The following is a 15748-nucleotide window of genomic DNA, read 5'->3' as shown; positions in this document are numbered from 1 at the left end:
AGTGATGTTGCATTTTTAGTAAAATTAATATACTGGCCTGGGGCAATCAATGGATTTGATTTGTGAAGCATTTATTATAATTATTGTTCTGCCAACAGATGCATAAAAATATTTTTAAAAATCATATGATCTAGAATTAACAAACAGCTTATGCTATTCGAATAAATCTATTAACATTTAGACTGCCCTCAGGTCCTTGGATTTTCAAATCTCTTGAACCCATCAATTGTTTGCTTTTAGCTCCTGCATGATGGGAATGTAAAGCAGGGACGACCTTAAAGGCAGACTAAGATGGATTGTCCTTGGTTGACTCCACACTCTGGGCACAGTTCTTTCCAAAGGGAACAAAGTCCCCTAGCGAGCACATTTAGCTGTGTGTTTCCCAGCGACTCGCATTGAATAAGGGGCCTGAATGGGGAACGCACAGCCAAAGCCGCCCATAGCCCCATTTTGTACAGTGGGGAGCTCCATTCGCCAGAACTCTCCATTGTCGTGAGAGATCAGGACGCCAGTTTTAAATCCCAAAGCCTCAGGTACCTCGGGAATTTGCACATTAGAATGAGGCTAGCTGTCTCGCTCTAATATGCAGATTTGCCAAAAAGTGATCCCGCCCATTGTGGGCAGGATTCACATCACAACGTCTCGTGAGATCGCGTTGGAGTAGCGAGTCGAGTAGATCACGGGAGCTGGGTCTCCCGCTTTCAACGGCCACGCTGCCCCGCAGCGAGCTGCTTTTTGGGCGCAGCGTGGCCATTGGATCATGCCCTCTATTTTTCCAACAGTAGCCACACTAGCTGTCCATGATGCTGCTGATTGTAAGAGCTGCCAGCCTGTGATTGGCTAACAGCTCAAGGTGGACAATACATCATCATTTAGAGGGAAGGCTCACCAATGTCCTCCTAAGTTGTTAATGGGCTAAAGAATCAATCAGCCTTCCTCCTCAGAGTGAGCACAGGTGTCTCGCCATTTTTTCAGGCAGTACTTGAGACACCTGCTGAAAAGGGTGTCCTATCTGCTTGTTGGACTTTTCCCTATCACTATCCCATTTCTTTTCACTCCACCAACTTCCCCCTCCAACTTGAATTGTTTCCTGCACTGTGGTGCCATGGTCAGCTTACCCATCAAGCCTGCTGTCCTTGTTCTCATTCACACAGGTAGCAAATTTCTTGTACATGTTGGTTCAAAATAACTGCATCACTACATCCTTACCGTTACCTACCTGACTCGGACTCCAGTTTGCCAATTTTGAATTACAGTTGCTTGAGATACAAACACTTACCATAGATTTGGTTGTTCTGGATTGCAATATTTTCTGCAAAGTCATATGCCATGTCTACCTAACATTATTTATTTGATTAGTTAGTTACTAATTCAGTAAAGTATTAATAAGTTACAGTTTCCTAGCTTAAAGACAAAATAAGTCATTCACTAGTTAATGGAGATAAATCAAAAGAATGAAAAGGAGCATCTCCTCTCACCTTCTGCACGGACTTCTCAACTTTTGTATCCTTTTGACAAAGCCATCAGTTCCCACTCGCTCTATGCAGTCAGAAATATTATCAATACAGAGAGTTTACGACTCACACCCAAGTTACAAATGTTAAGTCTGCTTTGTTTTACTGTGATTAACACCGACTGGCTTTCAGGCAACCACTTTCAGCTGATTGACAGTTAACTGTCAGTGCCAGGGTGCTTCTCTTAACTAGGTATTCTACCTATCTTGCATTTTATTATATCCTTTAACATTTTGAAGTCAAATTAAAAACAATTAAAGTACATTTCAGCTTGAGAAATGGCAAGCAGCGAAATCCCACTTGCGACACTTTCCTTACGAAGGACTTCTTTTTATGACACTCAGTGCTTCACATTCCTGGAAAAATAGAAAAGCAGAATATTTTTTAGCTCGTGAGAGACTGGTAAATTTTGGTATTCTGAAAGACTTGGGTAACCTTGTACATGAATCACAGAACTCTGGTACAGCAATCAATTATGAAACCATTTTGTAATCCTTTAAAAGGCTTTGGACTAAGAGAGTAATTAAGACTTACTCAAATTATATAGTGTCTTGGTGAGACCATACCTTCCCCAAGAAAGGGTGCGCTTTTCTTAATGCAATGAAAGTTCACAAGACTGATCACAAAAAATTGAACAGATACAGCCTATATGCCCTAGAATTTAGAAGAGTAAGAGGCAATCTAATTGAAACATAAAACATTTTAAAGGGGTTTTATAGTATGGATTCTGGGGAATGTAGAACTAGGGATCACAGATTCAAAGGAGTCACATATGTAGGACTGAGACAAGGAGACATTTCTTCATTCAAAGGACTGAATCATTGAACTTCTCTACCTCACTGAGCTGTGGATGCTCCATTATGGAGTGTATTCCAGATGCGGATAGATAGACATTTGGAAATCAAGGACTTTGGGGATATTGCAGATAGATGGACTTGAAGTAGGAAATCAGCCATGACCATATTGAATGGTGAAGCAGGTTCGAGGGGTCCGATCTTATGTTAATATGTTTTATGTTCACTCTTGCCTCCACCACATTTTTGCTCCTACTACCCTCTCTTGCACCAATTCTTAATCCATCCACTTCTCCACTCATATTTCCAGCTCCATCCACTTTTTAATCCCATCAAAATCGACTGGTAACTTTCTATTTCAATCCATTTCCAGTCCTGCCCACAATCTATATTCTGTCTTCATCTCCACTCCAACCTCCACACTATCCCAACTCCAGTCCTCATTACCAATGCTGTTCTATATCAGGTCCTGTCACCAAATCCATTGCTGCCACCACTCCTAGCCCAACTCCACTCCTTTTAGCTCTAGTATCATAGAATTAACAGTGCAGAAGGAGGCCATTTGGCCCATCGAGTCTGCACCAGCCCTTGGAAAGAGCACCTCACTTAAGCCCACACCTCCATCCTATCCCAGTAACCCAGTTACCCAACCTAACCTTTTTGGACACGTAAGGGCAATTTATCATGGCCAATCCACCTAACCTGCACATCTTTGGACTGTGGGAGGACACCGGACTACCCGGAGGAAGCCCATGCACACACACGGGGAGAACGTGCAGACTCTGCATAGACAGTGACCCAAGCCGGGAATCGAACTTGTGAAGCTGTGAAGCAATTGTGCTAACCACAGTGCTATCATGCTGGGTAGCATCTGCATTCCATTAGGAGCAATTCTTCACCCCAATGTTCTTATTTACATCTAACCAACCTCCAGCCTGACTCCTCATGTACATTTCTTTCTGTTTGCAAGGAGCCCACTTTAATTGAAAGGGAATCTAAATTGGAAAGTTGTCCTCCCATCTGTTAACATGGATGTGCAAACATCTATAGATGCTATGGTTTTGTCAGAATCAGAGAAACAGCTGTTGTTACATCATGGATGTTAGAATTTTCTCAATGTCTCAACTTATTTCTATGTGAAATAAAAACCTATCCACTGATGTGCATGCTCAGGTTTTTCACACGATTCAACTTTAAAATAAAAAGGTGTTTGATCTAATGAGTATTTAATTGTATGCAAATGGTAGGCATTATTGGGGATTCATTTGTGTTCCTATTTTTCGGAACAAATGGAAACTATAGTTATTGAATTAGGAGAGGGATATTTGTAGGATGTATGAGTGAAAATGAATAAAATCTTCCAACTGTACAAAGATGAGGTCCCAGTTCTGTTCTTCACTGCATTGTTGTCTGTCGTAGAAATCAACATCCAATGCAATGTTTTTCTTTTTATTCTGACAGTTTGAAAAATGACTGATATTTGTCTTTTATCTTTGTCTACAAGGCTCAAGGAAGGTCTGCGAGAATTTCTGCGAGTTCTTCTTTCCAAACTCTCTCCAAAGCAATTTGTAAAACAAATTCATCCAGCTTATTTGGTAGTGGCATGATGTTCTCAGAGTTACCCCAAATTGGTGAACTCACTGAAGAAGATTTCATCAAATACAACATTCCTACAAATGCGAGTAAGAGAATCTTGGTTGAATGGAAAGTCAGCTAGCTGTGTTTAAGTACTGGTGTCATAGATTGCAGCTGCAACAGCCTTTTCCCATCAGATTTAAATGTCATTATTTCATAGAGATCAGAGAATCATAGAATCCCTACAGTGTAGAAGGAGGCTATTCAGTCCATTGAATCTACACGAGCCTCTGAAAGAGCACCCTACCTAGCCCCACTCTCCCAACCTATCCCTGCAACCCCATAACGCCACATAACCTATGGACACCAAGGGACAATTTAACATGGCCAATCTACCTAACCTGCACATCTTTGGACTTTTATCTTTGGAGATAAAAATAAAAAACTACAATGAAAGAGTTAATGCTTGGAGTGTTGTGTAGACCAGGAATTGAACACACAATGGGCAGACATTTGTGCTCCCCTGGGAATGGGTTGGCAGGCAATTAATTGCCTACAATTTGCATTAATCCATGGGACCCTTTCCCAATGCCTACCCACCTGCCCCCGAACACACTGCAAGTTAAGACAAAGTGGGCAAGGCATCAGGTGGGTACATTCACCCTTTGGTCTGTCCTTAAGTGGCCAATTCATGGCGACCTGAGGATCTCACACTACCACTATATTTCTCACAGCGGGCAGAGGCCAGAGATAAGTTTAAAGCATGCCAAATTCCATTCATAGGGTTATAGGTGGGAATACTCATTTACAGGCCCCTGGGTGATTCGGAAATTTCCCTCTCAACAAAACTAGGCCCCCTCACCACAGCCAGAATTCTCCAGCCATTGGGGAATTCTGTTCCTGCTGGCAGTGCACCTCCGCTGCAGGTTTCCCAGCGGTGTGGGATGGCTTCAATGGGAAATCCCGTTGACACAAGGCGAGAGTAGAGAATCCCGCCACCAGTGAACAGGGCGCTGACGAGAAACACGGGACTGGGGAACCGGAGAATCCAGCCCCACCTTTCCCACCACCCCCCCTCCCCCTACTCACCTGAGCTTTCCCTCCACCTCCACCCATGAACCCAGTTCTCCCACCCGCCTCACCTTCTTCACCAAAGCTTCCAACCTGGTCTTGGTGGGCTTGAATCCCACTATGGAAGATGATAGAATTTGAATTCAATAAATATCTGGAATTAATGGGCATAACTTAATGGGTCCTTTTCCCAACACCAACCTGCCTGCCCCGACCACACTGTGAATGATGACAATGAAACCATTGTCAATTAACGCAAAACAAAAAATCTGGTTCACTAATGTTCTTTAGGAAAGGAAATCTACAGTCCTTACCTGGTTTGGCCTACATGTGACTCCAGACCTTCAGCAATGTGGCTGACTTATAGCTGCCCTCTGAAATGGCCTAGCAAGCCACTCCATTCAAGTGCAGTTAGGGATGGGAACAAAATGGGAATACATTTACCAACTTCCTTTACAAATTCCCCAAATAAACAATAATTCTGTATCAAACAAAATGCTGCACGTACAGAAAACCTGAAATAAAAATGGGAAATACTGGAAAGACTTGGCTGGTTAATCAGCATCTGTGGCGAGAACAGGGAAGTTAATGGGCTTAATTGTGGATACTTCTTCAATACTGCTTAAAAAATACAAATAAAGCTAAGCCACTATCTTGGTTCTTCAATCTCCACTTAGTCATTGTGAAACATCAAAGTTGCATATTTGACCACAAGAAAAATGTAATGTCTGGAATTAATTCATCCTGCCCATTTTTCTGAACTAATTTTAGTAATATTGGTCCTAAAGTATTATAGCTGGGCTGCCTGTGCTGGTCTCCCACTCAATTGTCACTTCAGATAAATATCGTTCTTTCATATGATTCGTAAAAAAGATTGTTAATGGTTCTTCTTTTTTGCTGCACCAGCTCCCTACTGCTTGAGTTTTTATGAGGATATTTTAAAAGCACCGAATGGGCCTTTGCTGTGGACTTTCCTGAAACCACTGCTACTTGGTGAAATACTATATGCTCCAAGCACAGTAGAGATCCAGAAACTGATGGAGAAGGTGAGAGTGTGATCTATTGGAACGGACTGGTTTTCTACAGTAAAAATCTGCATTTGATATTTGGGGCTAGAATTTAACATTGTACAATAATGTAAGATGGTGAATCAAAGTGGATGAACTTAACAGAAGTAAAAATCTGGTGAGATTTAAAATTGGCTGTTTTGTCACTTTCACCTGATTGTCACTATTACACAGAGTAAAATCTACTCCTCAGAGTTTGCATGTGTGTAGTACCCTTTATTAATTGCAGGTGTCAACTGTTAACCTCTTTTTCTTTTCCTCTGCTGTTTTACATAAGACATAGGAGCAGAATTAGGCCACTTGGCCCATCGAGCCTGCTGCGCCATTCAATCATGGCTCATATTTTCTCATCCCCATTCTCCTGCCTTCTCCCCATAACCATATCTGGATATTACTAATACGCTTAAACAATTGAAACATATATGTAATATAACAGTGTGTCCACATTGATGTAGTTGATTTCAAATTTCACACCTGAAGGAAAGCATAGCGGATACACACTGGAAGTGATTGATTTTGCATCTGTGAAATTGTGGAGAAAGAAAGGGTACAGTAACATGGTGGTTATGTTACTGGACTGATAACCCAAAGGCTGGACTAACATCTGAAGAGCATTCATTTTTGGACCATGCCTAGCACCTTCCCTATCATTGGATTAGCTTGTGTGTATATCTGAACTTGAGATGAAGTCACAGGTACATTATCTATGAGCGAGAAATACAGGATGTTCACAAAATGTTCATCCAGTTCATGCTTGACTTGTAGCAGCAATCTTGACAAACTATCAGCTTGCTTTGCTCTTACATTGGATATTGGATGTCGTCCGTGTGTGCCGACAATAGCAAAGACCATTTCTGTAACCTACTAGCTGTTAAAGAAGGAATACATTCATACGGCCCAAAGATTGTTGTCAAGATTCGATGATCGGTCAAAAGAATAAAATGACGTCCATAAAGATAGTAGTGGAACCTTCTTACACCGAAAATGATGCTCAAAGCTTCTTTTACCAGCTGAGCACAATTCATTTCTGAGCTGGTAGGAGTGCATGAAGCAAATGCTATTGGTCGAGCCTCTCCTGATGACATCATGCACGAAACAACTGCACCAGTCCAATAGGGTGAGGCATTGCCTAGTTGCAACTTCAGCTTGGGATTGTAGTGAACCAACTGCTCCGCCTTCTGTAAGGCATCTTTTACCTCATTGTACACACTTCTGGAGTCTTCTGACCAGTGCCATAACTGTTTGGCAATAACAAGGTGTGTAAAGGTATCAATAGTGTTGCTAAGTTCGGCACAAATTTACATAAACAGCCTTAATTGTGTGTCATTATGAGGTCATGGTGCTTCTAAGATTGCTGTCACCTTCTTCAGCTCCTTGTGTAAGCCATCTTTATTGATGACGTAATTTATGGATCTCTTGAAAAGTCCACCACAGATTTTCAGGTGAGAAACATGCAGCCAACAGTTAAAAGTTTCCCCGCAGTGCTGCGTAGAAAAACCGCTCCAGCCACATCTGGTCCCTTCAACTGATTTCATACTACAAGCTGCTGAATGATGTGGTTGCAATTGATTATTGGTGTTTTCTGTATTTTATTCAGGCCAACACTACATTCAATGTAGTTGGAGAGTTGAAGACCTATTCTGAAGTCTGGCTGAAATCCTCAAAGCTTCTGCAAAATAAAGACAATCCGATGTTAAGTCAGCTTCAGGTACCTGAAAATGTCACACTACATTGTTTATTTGATAGCAGAGTGAAAATGTTTGCTTTCATTTTGCCGATTGGATGAACAATACTCTACTGGGTCCATATATATATTTGACATATAGTTGATGACTACTACATCAATTGTCACACAATAAATTGTTTTTGTTCTGCAGCTGCAGTTACGTAGACAAATGCAGCAATTATTTTCCACCAACAAGACTCTATAATCTCTATGGGCAGCACGGTGATGCAGTGGTTAGAACTGTGGCTTCACAGCACCAGGGTCGCAGGTTCAATTCCCAGCTGGATCATTGTCTGTGCAGAGTCTGCACGTTCTCCCTGTGTTTGTGTGGGTTTCCTCCGGGTGCTCCGGTTTCCTCCCACCTGTCCCAAAAGACGTGCTCTTAGGTAATTTGGACATTCTGAGTTCTCCCTCTGTGTACCCGAACAGGCGCCGGAATGTGGCGACTAGGGGCTTTTCACAGTAACTTCATTGCACTGTTAATGTAAGCCTACTTGTGACAATAAAGATTATTAATTAATCAGCAATGAGCTGAATGACCAGTCAATCTGTTTTTTGGTGATATTAATTGAGAAGGAAATGTTGGATGAAACTGGGAGAACATTTCTTCCAGTGTATTTTAGATTTTTTAACAGCTGACTGAGCTACTGGGACAGACAAATTGGGCCTCAGCTTAACATCTGCTCTGAAGGACAGCATTTCAAACAATTTAACCCTCGGCAGAAATTCTGGCCCATTGGAAAATCTTTGCTTGGCACCAAGTTGTATTTTGCTAGTGTCGTGGAGACTGCCTTGATGAGATGGAAAGTGTTTCAGCCCTTGGCCATCAGAAACAGATAAACATGATCTGGGGTAGTCAAAACCAAACTTGTACATTTTTGAAAATGTTGAAATGATGTTTGGGCTAAAATTTTAAACTTTAAATAATCATTCCAAGAATACATCTTGTGCTGAACATCCAATTTAACTGTGCCATCGATTAAAGAAAATGAAAGTTATGGGGCCGGACCCTCCAGTCTCCCAGCTGTGAGTTTCTTGGTGGCATGGCATTCACAGGCGGCGGGATTCGATACTCCCGCGGCTTGTCAGTGGGATTTTCCATGGAAGCCACCCCATGCTGCCGGGAAACCTGCAGGCAGAGTCGTATTGCGGGCAGTAAAGTGAATCGCAATGGCTGTAAAATTCCAGCCTTGAAGTCATAGTCTAATTAATGCATAATGTGAAAATATTTGCTCCCCCCGATATGGGCATATTCACTCAATATGTGCCAAATTCTGGGCAGAAAATACAATAAATGGCAGTAGAGCATTCCTTCCCATCTGAATTGCTGCTTTCACACACAATGACCCGTTGTCTGAAATTAGGCCTCGGAGCACTAGAAAATCTCTGCTGCCCTCACAGCGCCAGGGACCCGGGTTCGATTCCAACCTCGGGTGACTGTGTGGAGTTTGCACTTTCTCCCCATGTCTGCATGGGTTTCCTCTGGGTCCTCCGGTATGCTCCCACAGTCCAAAGATGTGTAGGTTAGGTGGAATTGGCTCTAGGTGGGGCTACGGGGATAGTGTGGGGTATGGGCCTAGGTAGGGTGCTATTTCAGAGGGGCGGTGCAGACTCGATGGATCGAATGGCCTCCTTCTGCAATGGAGGGAATCTAATTTCACTGGAGATAATGAACTCGGTGTTGAACCCAAAACCTTGCTCAAAGGTAAATGGCAAATTAACCAATCTGATAATAATTATGATTGGTGCTGCTCTGTCTTGTTTAAAATTAAGAAGCAGTCATACGGGTATCTATTTAATAACATGATAATTTAACTACATTTGTAATTTATTGTTGCAAGCACATTGTGCTGGAGCTTGTTAAGCAGAATATAGAAGAATGATATTTAACCAAATTGCCACGGACTGTACACTTTCCCACCAGCAGGTTTGAAGTCAGTGGGGTTTGTAAAATCCAGTGGATGGCCTGACTACTGCCTAACTGCTCCTCCCTGACATGTCTTAATTTTTACAAGGGACAGTGGAGGTGTTGGGTAATCCACCTTGTCCTTGGACTATTGAGGCCCTTATGTAGCCAATTTATGTCCACTTAAGGACTCAATCTTGTCCCCGGTTTATTGTATCAGTAGCAGGGGTAGAACCATGCCAGTTGGGTTAAGTTTTAGCAATGAACCGTTCTCCAGAAAGGGGATTGATGGGGGAAACCTCCTTTGTGAGTCCCTTGTGCCCATCAGAGGCAACCCCTCTAAAGTCCTCCTTGCTCCTTTACCCTTCCCCCCCAACCCCCAACCTCTTGACACCTGGCCCCTCACTCACCTTTCTGGGCCTGCCACCTTGGTCCCAGCGATAGCCCAGACTTTGTTGGGACTGCCTGACATGCCAGAGATGGTCAGCAATACTGCCTGGCGCTGAAAAAACTACAGAGCTGCCGGTCATTTGATTGACGGGGAGGTTTCTAAGACAGGATAGAAACAATGCTCCCAACATTAAATTAGTGAAAAGTATTTTTCTGCGAGCAGCTCAACAGATCATTAAGTACATGGGAAGAAAAGGGAAGAAAAGGAAATACATAATAGGGCAACACAAGGTATACAAGGGGCTGTTTAGCACAGGGCTAAATCGCTGGCTTTGAAAGCAGACCAAGGCAGGCCAGCAGCACGGTTCAATTCCCGTAACAGCCTCCCCGAACAGGCGCCGGAATGTGGCGACTAGGGACTTTTCACAGTAACTTCATTTGAAACCTACTTGTGACAATAAGTGATTTTCATTAAATTTTTCATTTCAATGTAACTGCATAAGCACCGGCATCGGATGAAGCATTCAGGGTGTAGTGTTAATGAGGTCAGTCCATAAGAGGATCGTTTAGGAGTCTGGTAACAGCGGGGGAGAAGCTGTTTTTGAGTCTGTTTGTGCGTGTTCTCAGACTTCTGTATCTCCTGCCCTATGGAAGAAGTTGGAAGAGTGAGTAAGCCGGGTGGGAGGGGTCTTTGATTATGCTGCCCGCTTTCCCCAGGCAGCAGGAGGTGTAAATGGAGTCAATGGATGGGAGGCAGGTTTGTATGATGGACTGGGCGGTGTTCACGACTCTCTGAAGTTTCTTGCGGTCCTGGGCCGAGCAGTTGCCATACCAGGCTGTGATGCAGCCAGATAGGATGCTTTCTATGGTGCATCTGTAAAAGCTGGTAAGGGTTAATGTGGACATGCCGAATTTCCTTAGTTTCCTGAGGTGGTATAGGCGCTGTTATGCTTTCTTGGTGGTAGTGTTGACGTGGCTGGACCAGGACAGATTTTTGGAGATGTGCACCCCTAGGAATTTGAAACTGCTAACCATCTCAATGATTGCCAGCATTATCACAACCTGCCCCCCGCCAAGAATCACTGGCATCAATTCCCTCCCCAAGGATCATCAGCATCAGATTCCCCCTCCCCAAGGATCACTGGATAACCCCCCCCCCAACCCCAAGGATCGCTGGCATCAATCCCATCCCCCCACTCCCAAGGATCACTGGCATCAGGGCCTTCCCAATGAGCCCCAACCCCTCAGGTCCCGCTCATTGGCAGAGCCAGGTTGGCACTGCCAGGGTACCAGGGTGCAGTGCCAGGGTACTGTCCTGCCATGTCCCTGACTACCCGGGGACTATGCTGGCCATTGAGCCCTCGGCATGGTCATCACCTCCGGTCTCTGCTTTTGGAGACGAGTAGTGATCCCCACTGGCGTGACATGACACTAGCAGGATGTTTCAGGAATATGCAGCGTTAAGCCGATGTTGAATATTTAAATGTATTAAAATGTATGGTAATCAGGTTTACGCGATCTCGGGTTTATGAGATCACCCTGTCACAAATCCCATTTGGCCCTCTCCTGAGAGTTTCCAGCTGTAACAAGGTCTATGTTGGGGAGGAACAGGGCCTGAAAATCACCGCCTATGGTTGACAATTGTGATATTCAGGCCAAAAGAGAAGGCGATCTGATGTCTGATTCTTCTCTGGTTTGAAGTTGCTACTGTCATAGTGCTCACTTTCCTTTATGCTTTTTCTCAATAGTATATTTCTATTTTTAATTCACCAATTTACTAATGTTAGTACATATTTGTGACAACTGTAATAATCATGATTAACATGAAGACAATTCTTGTTTTGTTTTAGGCAGTTTTACAGAACAATTTTATACGCAGTTTCATTCAGACTCAACTGGATATTAATGTTGATGGACTTTTGGAAAATTTACAACAATACGGTACAGTTTGGATTTTGTAGATGTCTGTGTTGTGCTCTTTTATGTTATCCTATTTGTGATTGCAATAATACATGAGCTATCAGCTATATATATGTGCACAAATGTAGATTTTCTTCTGTAAGGAGAGGGAGCACTTTGCTGGGTATATTTCGGTGATAATGGTCCAGAAATTCCATTTCTGGAAGTTACAAGCAATGCCCCAGTGCCATGTTTCAAAAGACACCCCCTCTGCTCGGCTGCCCAGTGATCTGTATTGGAGGGGGCGGGGGGGGGGGGGGGGGGGGAAGTGAGGCGAGAAGCTGGCGATGCAGACTCTTGTCTTATTTGAAAGGTGGTGGTAGACCTCGATCTACTCCATGTAATCCCAATATTTGTGGATACCAGGAAATCCATGTTAGGCTGGAGTCCTGATGCAATGGGGTAATTTTCAACTTCATCAATTGAGCAGTAACCTGCCAGAGAGGATTGTCTAACTTTGTAGACCCTGCCACGTTTCCGTCCCAATGAAATCAATGAGAATATTCAAAGGTTTGAAGTTTAAGGAATCTGGAGGCTGGATATGAAAATAGGGAGAAATGAATTTGAGACAGAAAATAATGAGGGACAGGATTAGAAGCATCCCCTGGGCACAAAGGGAATTATAAGAGCCGGCTTGGTTTCACCCTGAGTTAGGATCTTGGTTAAGACCTCTCTAGGATTACACTAGTTACACTAAGAATACTCTTGTAAGCAATTTTCATAAAAAGCATTGCTGATTATTTATAGGAAGGTATGTACATCTGCTCCCCATCAGATCTCAGTTACTTAACTATGTGACGTTGCATCATATTTACAGTAGTTCACCAATGTCAGTGCTCCTAACATTTATCATTTATTCCACATTTCCCCCCCCCTCCCCTAACCTCCAAGTATTTATCCTAACTATATACATATTTCTACATTTCCCCCAAAGTCTCAGACTCTCCTTGATCTGATCCTGACGAATGTCATGTTTGAGGATAAACTACACACTCTCTCACCATTTGACAGGAATGTCTTCCACCTGGGTGGCAGCAGAATTTCTACTTGTTCCTTGGCTCCATCTGGAGCTAAATAGTATGTCCAAGGTTCTATTAATTACCTTCCCACTGATATCCAGGCTCTTCAGTTCCTTCTGATATTTTCCTGATCCATCTCAGTTCTAAGCCATAAGAACTAGAATGTTTGAGGCTTGATCTCCAATCTGGGATGAGTTGATTAATCACCGTTAGGGAAACAGTTCAGTCACTACATGTAGCCTTTATGTCTCTGTGCTTGAGACAGTAAAGACAGCTAAATCCCCAGTGCACTATACAGTGTCCCAGTGGTTAGCACTGCTGTCACACAGTACCAGGGACCCGGGTTCAATTCCGGTGTTGGGTGACTGTGTGGAATTTGCACATTCTCCCAGTGTCTGCATGGGTTTTCTATGGTTTTTCTCATACTCCAAAAATGGTGGATTGGCCATGCTAAATTTCTCCTTAGTGTCCAAAGATGTGTGGGTTACGTGGGGTTACAGGGATAGGGCACGGAGTCGGCGGGGTAGGGTACTCTTTCAGAAGGTCGGTGCAGACTCGATGGACCAAATGGGCTCCTTCTGCACAGTAGGGATTCTATGATTATAATGTATTCCAACTGTGAAAAGCATGTATCTTGATGTCATCTGAAGCACCGTGTTTGACAATGTAATAAAAGCGGCAGGCACAGATAGGGTTGTGTGACTAAGTACAGTACCACAAAATGGTGATGTAAGAGAGCACATGACTTGCACCCATAATCAGTTGTATGTTGGACTGAGCCATATGTACAAGAAAACATGGGGACAGCTCCAAGCTTGTGACCTACACTGTATATTTGTAAGTGTGTCACAAAAAATAACTACATATGACTGCAAAGACTTATTGAAATCCATTGAAATGTAACCAGCACCTGGTGACAACTTGTGGTAAAATCAAGAACGTGCAGAGAAAAATGGAAATGCCAGGAAGACTTGAGTAAAAATTAACAAAGCATTCTGACCTGCAAAGAAGCTTTAGAAGCACAGGTACAGAAGAAAGAATTACTCAGAAAAGGCTCCAATAAAGTCTTGGAAGCTGAAGACAGAAATTTAAAATTCTACTGCAGCAGAAGACTCCAAGGAACCACCTTTGGAATTCCGAAACAGAAAAAAAAAATTAATTAACACCCAGGAGAATCATGACTTCTACACCTACCTGAGAGCAAACAAATGCCAGTAGTCAATAAATTCACAACTTTAAAGTAAAATGCTGAACAAGAGAACTCTGCAGGTAGTAGATCCAGGCAGCCATTGTTGAATTCTTTTTCAAGCTAAGTGCGATCGCTGTTGTAGCAGAGCCTGCTAAAATTGTCAAGTGTAGCGAATCACCTTGTCCATAAGTAAACAGCAGTGGCATCTTGAAGTTTGGAAAGGTCTTGGAGCAGAGCCTGCACTTCTAAATTTTTTTAACCATGGATCAGAATGCTACTCTTCCAGAACAGTTTGGATCTGCCTAAGGGCCAAACCTAACAAAAAGATTGGATGTCCTGGTGAAGAGAATTTCTGAACTACTGGAGTACATCAGGTCAAAGTAGAAAGTTAGAAAAAACCCAGATTAATATCTTTTTATACTGGTCTAGTGAACTTGTTGATGAAGTAATCCTAATACACCCCTCAACCAGCTTCGATTAAATATTGAAAGCCTTTGACAAATTCTTTAACCTGTCAGGTGTGGAGTGCAGAGGGCTTTTAAAGAGGGATAGAAAACCCCACTGTAAAGCAATGAAAAGGAAAACAATGTGCCCGATCAAACCATAGGAGTGTGCCAGACTGGCTAATAACTTTCCGGAAGTCCCAAAAATATATCCTTTTGGAAAACCGAACCCATGACCTGAACTGCAACAGGAGGTGACAGTGAGCAGTTGACTGTGAATGAAGAGAAGTCCAAGATTCACAAACGCTGCAAAAGGAAAATAAAATAGGTTGGAAAATATTTGCATCAAAGCTAAATTGGAAGATTTGAAATATCAAATTCAGGCTAAGTATATAGCTTTGAAAACATATGACAGACTAAATTCTTCAATGAACCAAATTGTTTGAATTCTGAACAAACATATTTCTGAGGACGCACACTGTACCAGAAGGAAATAAACTCTGAATTCCATTGTTGGCAAATGAAGCAGGAGTTTGGAAAACTCAACAAAAATACAGTTTAGAAATGACAGCAAGCAGAAAATGCACTCAAAAGAAGTTGCAGCTATGAAAGAACTGAAGAACCTGTTGGCAGAGAAGACTCAGCAATGTTCTATATTCCAGAGGGAAACCTAGAGATAGAAGAAAAAAATTACTGAGCTGAGAGCTTTAAGGATAGCACAGAGGAATTAGGCTCTGCTTAAGGAACGCTGATCAGCTTAGGGAGCCAACTTTCACTTACGAAAGATGAGTTTGGAAAGGAAAAGCAAGATCCAATGAGAACATTAGAATGTCACTTAAGGTGGGTCACGGAAGGGTGTCAGAAGGTCACGGAGTAATCGATCGTGATGCGCCCGGTGATGGGAGAAGCATCCAATGGCCGCTACTGGCATTTAAATTACTGCTACCAGCTTTTAATTGAGAACAAAATTAGGCTGTGTGCAGTCTTCCGAGCATAAGTAGCAGCAGTAAGCATGTCATGCAACCTGCACGTACACTTGACGTAAACCGTTCTGTAGGTTCATGCTTTGCTGCCAAATCAGAGGAGAGCATCTTC

At 42.8% G+C, this 15748-nt stretch overlaps 1 protein-coding gene across 1 annotated transcript in view; it reads left to right on the top strand.

The window, feature by feature from the left end:
* Nucleotides 1-15748, top strand: part of LOC140425056 (ATP-binding cassette sub-family A member 13-like) — a 505398-nt gene that overhangs the window by 268151 nt on the left and 221499 nt on the right. Inside the window, exons 25-28 of the mRNA XM_072508872.1 lie at nucleotides 3813-3990; nucleotides 5861-6000; nucleotides 7619-7729; nucleotides 11894-11984. Of these exons, the coding sequence (XP_072364973.1) occupies nucleotides 3813-3990; nucleotides 5861-6000; nucleotides 7619-7729; nucleotides 11894-11984 (520 nt within the window). The remainder of the gene's footprint in view (nucleotides 1-3812; nucleotides 3991-5860; nucleotides 6001-7618; nucleotides 7730-11893; nucleotides 11985-15748) is intronic.

Source organism: Scyliorhinus torazame, chromosome 6, assembly GCF_047496885.1.
Source record: "Scyliorhinus torazame isolate Kashiwa2021f chromosome 6, sScyTor2.1, whole genome shotgun sequence".
Lineage (NCBI taxonomy): Eukaryota > Metazoa > Chordata > Chondrichthyes > Carcharhiniformes > Scyliorhinidae > Scyliorhinus > Scyliorhinus torazame.
The sequence above is the reverse complement of the archived record's forward strand: the minus strand, read 5'-3'. Positions and strand labels throughout refer to the sequence as shown.